The 10,660-nt window shown below is 40.1% G+C and overlaps 1 protein-coding gene across 1 annotated transcript in view; it reads right to left on the bottom strand.

Annotated features, from left to right (window-relative positions):
• Window positions 1-2,296: 2,296 nt before the first annotated feature.
• ADAMTS20 (ADAM metallopeptidase with thrombospondin type 1 motif 20) overlaps window positions 2,297-10,660 on the bottom strand; it is a 266,796-nt gene continuing 258,432 nt past the window's right edge. Inside the window, exons 27-28 of the mRNA XM_073573240.1 lie at window positions 7,565-7,726; window positions 2,297-3,115 (exon numbers count right to left, since the gene is read on the bottom strand). Of these exons, the coding sequence (XP_073429341.1) occupies window positions 2,930-3,115; window positions 7,565-7,726 (348 nt within the window). The 3' untranslated portion in view covers window positions 2,297-2,929. The remainder of the gene's footprint in view (window positions 3,116-7,564; window positions 7,727-10,660) is intronic.

Raw genomic sequence — 10,660 nt, 5'->3', positions numbered from 1 at the left:
CTGCGGAGGTAGTAATCACATAAAACATCTTATTAGAATAAAGAAATCTGCTCCCATACTGTTATGGTAGCAGCTGGGGACTGTCAGGTTCCCATTAAAAATAAAAAAGCACGATAAGTTGGTTTTAACGGGTAGCTTATATCAAGGTACAGAGCTTTGAGCTTTATATTTTGTTTTTCATCAAACATATACAGAAAAAGATCTAAGGCTAGGGACACACAGAGACTTATCCATGTCACTACAATGTAACTTGGCCACATGTCTTACACATATATTAGAAATGTCTCTATGTAATAAGGTCTACTCTGTCTCTATCTTGTGCAATTCCCATAGTGTAGCACCAAATCTGCTGCTAATTGTAAACTTTATTATAGTATTTTTTAATGATAAATCTATTTTATACTATTTATTTTTGTTTTTAGATATCAATATACCGTATATACTCGAGTATAAGCCGACCTGAGTATAAGCTGAGGCACCTAATATTGCCTCAAAAAACTGGTAAACTTATTGACTCGAGTATAAGTAGGGTATGCATTGTCCCCTCATCCTTATCCAGACATGCATGGCTCCCCCGTCCTTGTCCTTGTATGCATGGCTCCTTATCCCCTGTCCTTGTATGCATTTTTTCCCATTAAAAAAAAAACCAAAAAAACACATCCGACATACCTTCCTGCGTGCCCTCGCAGCATCTCATTCATTCCAGTGCCAGCAGCACTTCCTGCTGAGCGATCACGTGGCCCCACTCATTAAGGTAATGAATATTCATTCCACTACTTTGGGAGTGGAGAGGTGTGAATATTCATTACTTTAATGAGCTGGGCCACGTGATCCCTATGCAGGAAGTGCTGCTGGTGCCAAAACGAAGGAGATGCAGCAAGGGCGCGCAGGAAGGTATGTGGGATATGTGCTGGAAGTCGGCGGCTGCGGCTGTAACTGTGTGTGCTATAAGAGAAATTAATATTCATTGCTCTCTAGCAGCATCACAGGCTTTAGCCACAGCTCCTGCCTCTGTGACCCGCTGCTCCGCCGCTCTCCCTCCCCCGTCGGCGTTCTAGGACAATTGACTAAGCTGAGCTGGGCGTTTTCAGTACAAAAAAGTGCTGAAAAACTCAGCTCATACACGAGTATATACGGTAAATTTTCATGTTTCAATATGCTTTTCATTTAGTTTTCCATGGACCTTAGAAAGCTAGATATAAAGAAATGCATAATGAAATTTATCATCAGAAAATGACCCGCTGTCATTCTGACTTTTTAATGCTGAAAGCATTTTTTATTCCACTTTTTAAGCTTTACATATCACTAGAAACCTTGCAATTTTCACACTAACCGCTAGGCCTAATGTTAGGCTCTTTCTGTTCCTTTCAGCAGCCACATAGACACAGGCAGCAATACGTAACTGCTGAACAGTAATCTGTACAGAACAGAAAATATAATATTATGCTTGGTAGCCAGTGTAAAAATGGCCTGATTTTCTGATTATTTTTTTTTCCAAAAAGTGATATGGAAAAATAAAACAAACAAAAGTTGTTTTTTAAAGGGTACCTGTCACCATTTTTTTGCTAAATAATCTGAGAGCAGCATAGTGTAGGGACAGAGACCCTGGTTCTAACGATGTGTCACTTACTGGGCCATTTACTATACTTTTGTTAAAAATCACTTTCATTAATAGATTAGATGACTAGCAAATTTGCTGGCTTGTATTCCTCCAAATTCATGACTTCTGTATAACCTCGCAACAGCACTGATTGGTACCTGCCTATCCACAGTGTACTCAGAAAGCTGCCAATCAGCGGTGTGGGCGGGGCTATACAGAGCTCAGCATTCAGAGAACTGGTAGATCTGCAGCAGATAATACAGTTTTTAATGAAAACAGCATAATGCACCTGAGCAAGTGACACATCACTGGAATCAGAGTCTCTGCCTCTACATCATGCAGCTCTGAGATGGGGTAGCAAGAACCTGGTGATGGGTTCCCATTAAGCACATTAAATATATGTAATTTTCATATAACACATTCTCTTTACGTCTGTCCTGCCCAGTCTCTTTGTACCATCACTGCTTTCAATTCTATTATGCAAATTGCCTCTTCAGAGAGGAAGAGGACTTGAACTCTATAGCACCATCTGTTGGAAGCACCAATCTTACAAGTCATTATTGACCCTTTAATGAGCCTTGAAATATGACTTAGGCTAAAAAACAAATCAGAATGTCAATTTGCAGACACGGAGTTTTGGGTATTGCCCCTCGTCAGTGCAAAGTATGAGATCTGATTTGGCTATGTGAGAGGCTCTGGACTGAGGTCTAAGGGGTATCATTTCTCCTTGTGGAGAGTGACATACCAGCTCTGACATGCCATGGAAAGAAAGCTTATTCACCATGCATTGCTCCTCTGAAGAGTCAATTTGCATTATTAAATTTCCCAGAAAGGAAGAATTCTATTGGACGTCTTGAAAACCAGCTGAGGTCAGACATGAGTAATTTCATAGATAGAATAGTTGCTGTCAAATAACAGTACAACTTGGTTGCATGCTGTGGCCCATTTCAACTGGAGTGCTTTTAAAAAATCAAATTTAGGTGGAGAATAGTGTAATTATATTTCAACAAAAAGTCTTTAAATCTAGAAGGTCATATATTAGAAATATCACTGTATTTAATTGTCTCTCTAAAGTATTAAATATTTGCATGTCTTTTAAATTAAGCTAAATAATCAATAAAATTTACAAGTGCTAAAAATTTGTGAAACAACTCTGTGTAGCGGTATATACATATATTTTTACACAAAGGAATGCCCCAAAATTTCAATATATTATTCAAAATTAAATAAACCTTCTTTAAATAATAAGGTACAACAGTTATCTTATTCTTATGGAAAGCTGTGCATGAAATGCTCCATATAAGTAATGTAAATTCTAAATATAAATTGCTATCGTACCGAATTCCACGGTCCTGGATGCCATGAAGCATCAGCAGGGCATAAGTGTGTGTTACACTGGGCTATATTTGGTGGTTTATTGACAATTTCACAATTTTGATCATCCAAAACTTGTCCACTTGTCATCTGGCATATCACCAATCTTGTTCTCATTCCTCCACCACATGTCAGGGTACACTGTAATTTAAAGGCAGAAATTGAAATGCAAATCAAAGGCATAATAACTTAAAAAAAAGAAATGTAACGTGTGGTGACGACTTTCTATTATACTTTTCCTCTGACTGTTCCTCACCAGATTTTGGCTTACAAATACTGATGTTTAATACTGAGTGTGTGAATGTGGCCTTACTGCTCTGTTGCTCCTGCTTTCACTAATGATAAACAATACTCTACATGAAGCTGTTCCAGCTTTCTTGGCGAGCAGTTGACAGATCAGCTTTCCAGATTGGAGTCTTTCCACAAACCATTTTTTTTTAGTTTTAACCATAAATTTTGAGAGGTGTATTGAGAAAAAGTTTTAGACTATGTGCACATGTTGAGGATTTGTTGCGATACTGCAGCGTTTTTTAATCTCGGAAATGCTCCAAAAACTCAAGTGATTACATTACTTAAGCAATGTTAATCAATGGCATTCCTGAATTGTTGTGCACATGCTGCAGAAATTTCCATCCTTATTTGCAGCATTTTATTTTCCACAGCATGTCAATTCTTTTTGCGGATCTGCAGCGTTTCTGCACTCACTGACTTCCACTGAGTCAGTCAAATCCACAGCAAAACCGCAGGTGTAAAAAGGTTTGCGGATTTTCTGCCAAAAACGCTGCAGAAAAGGAAATGATGTCAGAATGAGGAAGAGTGTGTGGGTGGAGAATGTGTGTGTGGGCGGAGAATATGTGTGGGCGGAGAATATGTGCGTTTTTCCGTGGGTGTCTGTATGTGGGAGTCTGCGGCTGTGTGCCGTACTATCGGTCACAGCGCTGCGGGATCATGCTGGAAGATGTCAGCGTGATTCCACAGCTGACTGTGACACGCAGCGGTGACCTGCGGTAAAAAAGCAGGCGTGGGCCGATGAGACTACTGCTCCTATCGGGCTATGTCTGCTGTCACTGATAACAGTGACAACAGGTGCCACTAAAGGGAGAGTAGTATCATCTGCCAGCGCCTGTGCTCACAGTAAAAAAAAAAAAAAAAAAAAAAAGTAAAATTACATACATATTCACATATAAATAAAAACCCATTATACTCACTTCACACCAAATTCCCAATGCCCTCGTCTCCTAAAAATAATGTAAAATAATAAACCAACATATACTCCCTGTCCGCCGTAGTCCAGGTAATCCAAGTGTCCCAAGGCGATCTCACGTGAAGAACAGTCACACCGGGTGATGTGACCGCTCTATCTGGCCTTCGGCGATACACTGACAGGAAGTAATCGCTCCCGCAGTGTATCATTGAGCCGGCGTGGGAGTTCACCGGAGTTCATCAGCTGATCAGCTCCGGTGCTTTCACTTACATCACCGCTGCATGGGAAAGTTCTCACACAGCGGTAGTGCAGTAAGTGAGAGCACAGGAGCTGATGTACTCCAGTGAACTCTCAGGGCAGTGCAGTGATACACTGACAGGAGGTAATCGCTCCCGCAGTGTATCACCAGAGGCTGGGTAGAGCAGTCACATCTCCTGATTTGACTGTTCCACAATTGAGATCGCCGTGGGACACTCGATAAATGGACTACGTTGGACAGAATAGTATTGTTTATTGGTTTATTATTTTATTTTTGCTGCAGGAGACAGGGAGTCGGGGATTAGGAGTTCAGAAAGTATGGTAAATTAAGATTCAATAAATGAGTCTGTGTGATTATTTCAAATAAAGGACCTCATTCTGGCTGTGTCTTTATAATCCTACAACTATAGGATTAGTAATGGATAGGTGTTTTATAGACGTCTCTCCATTACTAAGCCGTGGGCTTGATGTCACCTGACAATACAAAGGTGACATCAACACCACCAATATGAACACCACTTGCCACCACTACAGGGCAAGTGGGAAGAGTGAGGCTAAGTGCCAGAATTGGTGCATCTATAAGATGCGCCATTTCTGGGGCGACTGAGAGCTGATGTTATTAGCCTGGGGGGTGCCAATATCCATGGCCCCTTCCCAGGATATTAATATCAACCCACAGTTGTCTGCCTAGCCTTTGCTGGTTCGATTTTATAGGGGGATCCCATGTCAACTTTTTTCTGGAGTTCCCCTGTAAACTAGCCAGTAAAGGCTAAGCAAACAGCTGTGAGCTGATATTAATAGCCTGGGAACCTTTATGGCTATTGGCTCCTTCCCAGAATATTAACATCAACCCTCAGCTGTCGGTTTTCCCTCTGGTGGTTATGAAAATTACTCGGGAACCCACATAATTTTAAAAAAAAAATATTTTGAAAAATAAACAGATGTTGCGCTTCACACAGATTTTGTGTGCGTTTGTGTGTCTTTATTTAACTCTATATGTACCGTTTTATTAATGAGGGTATTTGGCTGACCCCTGTTCATTACTAAACCTCGGGCTTCGTATTACACACACACACACATATACACTATATATACATAATATATTCACTTATATTTGTTTTGTGTGTGTAACATGGTATGTAATGATATTATGGTATGGTCTTCAATGGAGAATGAAAAAGAAGATGATGAACAAGGAAATGACATCATAATTCTTTTTTTTCTTTAAATAATATATCTTTATTTAGCCTACAAAAATGCATACAAATCCACATGAAAAACCGCATGAAAATCCGCTTTAAAACCGAGTGGAATTTCAACAGCCTTTTCTGCCGAGAGGCAGAAACCGGGCAGAAATTTCCACATGCAAATCAGCAACGTGCGCACATAGCCTTAACGCTCGCTCTATGGCAAGATCCATGGTAATTTTTTAACACCTTAACCCCCGGAGGTATTTTCAATGTTGCGTTTTCGTTTTTTGCTCCCCTTCTTCCCAGAGCCATACATTTTCTATTTTTCAGTCAAAATGGCCTTGTGATGGCTTGTTTTTTGAGGAGCGAGTTGTACTTTCAAGCAACATCATTGGTTTTAACATATCGTGTACTGGAAAACGAGAAAAAAATTCCAAATGCGGTGAAATTGCAAAAAAAAGTGCAATCCCACAGTTGTTTTTTTTGTTTTTTTTTTACCATGTTCACTAAATGCAAAAACTGACCTGCCATTATGATTCTCCAGGTCATTACGAGTTCATAAACACCACACCTGTGCAGATTCTTTTTTATTTTAGGAGTGAAAAAAATTTCAAAATTTGTTAAAAAAAAAAAAATTGTGCCATTTTCCGATACCTGTAGCATCTCCATTTTTCGTGATCTCGGGTTGAGTGGGGGCTTATTTCTTGTGTGCTGAGTTGACATTTTTAATGATACCATTTAGAAGCAGATAAAACCTTTTGATCACCCGTTATTGCATTTTAATGCAATGTTGTGGCAACTAAAAAAAACGTAATTCTGGCGTTTTTGACTTTTTTCTCGTTACGTCTTTAACGATCGGGTTAATTCTCTTTTTATATTGATAGATCAGGCGATTCTGAATGCAGCAAAACCAATTATGTGTATGTTTGATTTTTTTATTGTTTCATTTTGAATGGGGCGAAGGGGGGTGATTTTGAACTTTTATATTTTTTTAACTTAAATATTTTTTAAATTTTTTTTTTAACTTTTGGCATGCTTCAATAGTCTTCATGGGAGACTAGAAGTTGCCATAATCCGATCAGATCACTTGTATGTAGCTGAAATGCTCACTTGCTGTGAGCGCCGACCACCGGGCAATCCAGGAATGTCAACCATAGAGGTCTGCTGGAGACCTCTGGTTGTCATGCCAACCCATCGGTGACCCGCGATCACGTGACGGGTTCACTGATGGGCGGGATTCCCGGAGAGCTTGCCGGAACCGCAAGTTAAACGTCACTGTTAGAGATCAACAGAGGCGTTTAACAGGTTAACAGCCGAGGATGGATCATGATTCTACCAGGGGCTGTTGCGGGCACATGTCAGCTGTATAAATCAGCTGATATGTTCCTGGAAAGCTCAGCGCCGGAGCTTGCATCAAACAGGGGGAGTCCAACATCGGCGTACATTTACGCCTGATGTCGGAAAGGGGTTAAAGATATAGACGTCATTGTGATTTTTTTTTTTTTTACTTAAGTGCATGCATTTTAAGTTAAAAATAATTTTTTGAATGGGATTTTATTAAAAGGTTTGCACTAATTGGCTTTTGCAGTCTCCTTTTTTAAGTTTCAAATTGCTAGTTAACTGATAATTTATCTGTCAGGAGTTTGTAACTCTTATATTTGTTTCCTCTCAGCCAATTTATTGGCACAAATACCACAACCATGTCTTTGGTGTGGTCTATGTTCATAAATCAGTAAGTTTAGATAAAGACAGATACAAATTTCATGTTATATCTAATATTTAGGTATTTGCTACAAATTAAATAAAAAGTTGGGTTATTTTTCCCTGATTGGAATAATTCTTGCCATGGGTTTTTATCACACAGGGAACAAGAACATATAATTTTATTACATGCATTTCATGTCAATAAAGAAAGTAAAACTTAAGTTTATTTCCTACCTCACCCCAGCTTCCGTAATTCCATTGGGGACATGGCCCAGAATCACAGTGTCTTGAATCAGAAGGTTTTGTTGTCCCTTCACAAAAATTGGTAATCCTTCCTTCTCTGTCTTGGCATACCACAACTCGACGTTCAAAACCACCTGCACATGTGCTTGAACACTAGTTAAAATGTGACACAAAGATTAGTAATCATTTTTATAAGGCAGTAAAATGTGAGGTAAAAACATAGATACATTTAAATGGCATTAAAGAAGCACTCCCACTAACACTTTCATAGTGTAAATGTGCGTACTCATGCATGTAGTCTGAGTGTGTTAATATACTCAACTACCGCCGTTCTCTCCGGGATCCAGTGCCTTTCCTCTGAATGATACCACCTCTCTGCAGATTCCTCCAGGTCACACTGTGCTCTGCATGACTTGGTAGTGACTTTTACAATGTAAGTCTATGGAGAGTAAGAACGAGGCTCCATAGGCTTACATTGTAACAGCGACTTCAAGCTCACACATAGATCATAGAGTGAGACAGCAGCTCTTATTTGTGGTGACATCAATGAGGAGAGCAGAAGAACAGTGCTGGACACTGGAAAGAGCAGCGGTAGGTGAGTATATTAACACACTACATTACACGCACATAATCACACACACATTTACGCAATAAAAATGTTAGTGGGGGTTCTTCTTTAACCCCTTCACGCAATCATCTTCTTCCGTTTTTGCTTTAAAATTAAATAATTTAACCCATAAAAAAGTCGCATTGCTGCGTGTATATATATATATATATATATATATATATATATATATATATATATATACACACACACACATCTAATATATAAAGCTCAATGTGGGTGTGTGTGTATATGTGTGTGTGTGTGTATGATGTCCGGGATTGGCATCCGTACCGTCGCAGCTACAGCCACAAAATTTGGCACAGTCACAAGTCTGGACCCCGAGAGCGTCATAGGCTATGTTGTGAGGCGAAATTTTAACCCCGCGTGTTCCAAATCACCAAACAATTTTGCCCCTATCTACATAATGGGGCAAAAGTGAAAGGAAAAGTGTTGGAGGCAAATTGACAGCTGCCAGATGTGATCAAGGGGGACTTAAAGAATGAGAGCGATGGCGCCAAAGAGTATATACCATACAGTTGCTAAGGTGGGGCCCTGACATGGGATACTTACCACACGGGGATATGAACACACACACAAAATGCGCCACACACTACCACGCGCTCCAACACATATACCACCCTCAGCACACACTTCATCACACATACACCAACCTCGCCACATAAAAGTCGAAACACAAAAGTCGCCACTCAAAATTCGCCACGCTGTCCCAGAGCTGTTTAAAAGATGAAAAATGAGCTGTGATTGGTTGCTATTAGCAACAGTTTTCTTTGCAGACAGTTGTGGTAACTGAGGCCTATTATTCTTATCATTTCTATGTTGTTATCGTCCTTCTGTACAGCTGGAAATAACACAATTTATTACCGTGCCAACACAGACCACCCTCTGACACAGACTGCAGGGGGAGCCCAGTATCACACAGGATAGGATTAGATACACGGCTCAGCAGTTAGTATCACACAGGATAGGATTAGACACACAGCTCAGCAGTCAGTATCACACAGGAGAGGATTAGACATATGGCTCAGCAGGCAGTATCACACAGGATAGGATTAGATACACAGCTCAGCAGTCAATATCACACAGGAGAGGATTAGATACACTGCTCAGCAGTCAGTATCACACAGAATAGGATTAGATACACAGCTCAGCAGTCAATATCACACAGGATACGATTAGTTACACAGCTCAGCAGTCAGTATCACACAGGATAGGAATAGATACACGGCTCAGCAGACAGTATCACACAGGATAGGACTAGATATGCAGCTCAGCATAAAGTATCACACAGAATAGTATTAGATACACGGCTCAGCAGACAGTATCACACAGAATAGGATTAGATACACGCTTCAGCAGTCAGTATCACACAGGATAGGATTAGATACACGGCTCAGCAGTCAGTATCACACAGGATAGGATTAGATACACGGCTGAGCAGTCAGTAACACACATGATAGGATTAGGTACACGGCTCAGCAGTCAGTATCACACAGGATAGGGTTAGATACACGGCTCAGCAGATGGTATCACACAGGTTAGGATTAGATACACTACTCAGCAGTCAGTATCACACAGGATAGGATTAGATACATGGCTGAGCAGTCAGTAACACACGATAGGATTAGATACTTTCTGCTGAGCTGTGTATCTAATCCTATCGTGTGTTACTGACTGCTCAGCCGTATATCTAATCCTATCCTGTGTGATACTGACTGCTGAGCAGTGTATCTAATCCTATCCTGTGTGATACTGACTGCTGAGCCGTGTATCTAATCCTATCCTGTGTGATACTGACTGCTGAAGCGTGTATCTAATCCTATTCTGTGTGATACTGTCTGCTGAGCCGTGTATCTAATACTATTCTGTGTGATACTTTGTGCTGAGCTGCATATCTAATCCTATCCTGTGTGATACTGTCTGCTGAGCCATGTATCTATACCTATCCTATGTGATACTTTCTGCTGAGCTGTGTATCACACAGGAGAGGATTAGGTACACAGCTCAGCAGACATTATCACACAGGATAGGATTAGATACACAGCTAAGAAACAAGATGTGCCAAAGGAGAGGACATTTTCATTCCAAGAATTCCACTCATTCCATCTGATTTGTTTTTTGATTTTAAATGCCTCCAGTTTCCCTGCTATTTGCAATGTCTATTAACAATGCTCAAGGACAGTCCTTGAAAGTGGTAGGGATCGATTTAAGTAGTAGGGATCGATTTGCAATCTCCATGCTTTTCTCATGGTCAACTTTACGTGATCTGTTCAAGAGTTGGAACTGACAAAAATCTGTTCATCTTTGCACCGAAAGGAAAAACCAAAATGTTGTTTATCAAAAGGGTCTTGAATGAGTTGAAAATAAAATACTATCAATACTTGGGTAATCGTTTAGTTAATTTGTGTTGCAAATCTGTAGTGTTGAATATATGATGTGAAATGTTTTTATGTGCAATATAA

This window comes from Dendrobates tinctorius, unplaced genomic scaffold (genome assembly GCF_039654945.1).
Source record: "Dendrobates tinctorius isolate UK_male_01 unplaced genomic scaffold, ASM3965494v1 ptg000035l, whole genome shotgun sequence".
In the NCBI taxonomy this organism is placed as follows: domain Eukaryota; kingdom Metazoa; phylum Chordata; class Amphibia; order Anura; family Dendrobatidae; genus Dendrobates; species Dendrobates tinctorius.
This window is presented reverse-complemented; position numbering and strand designations above follow the sequence as displayed.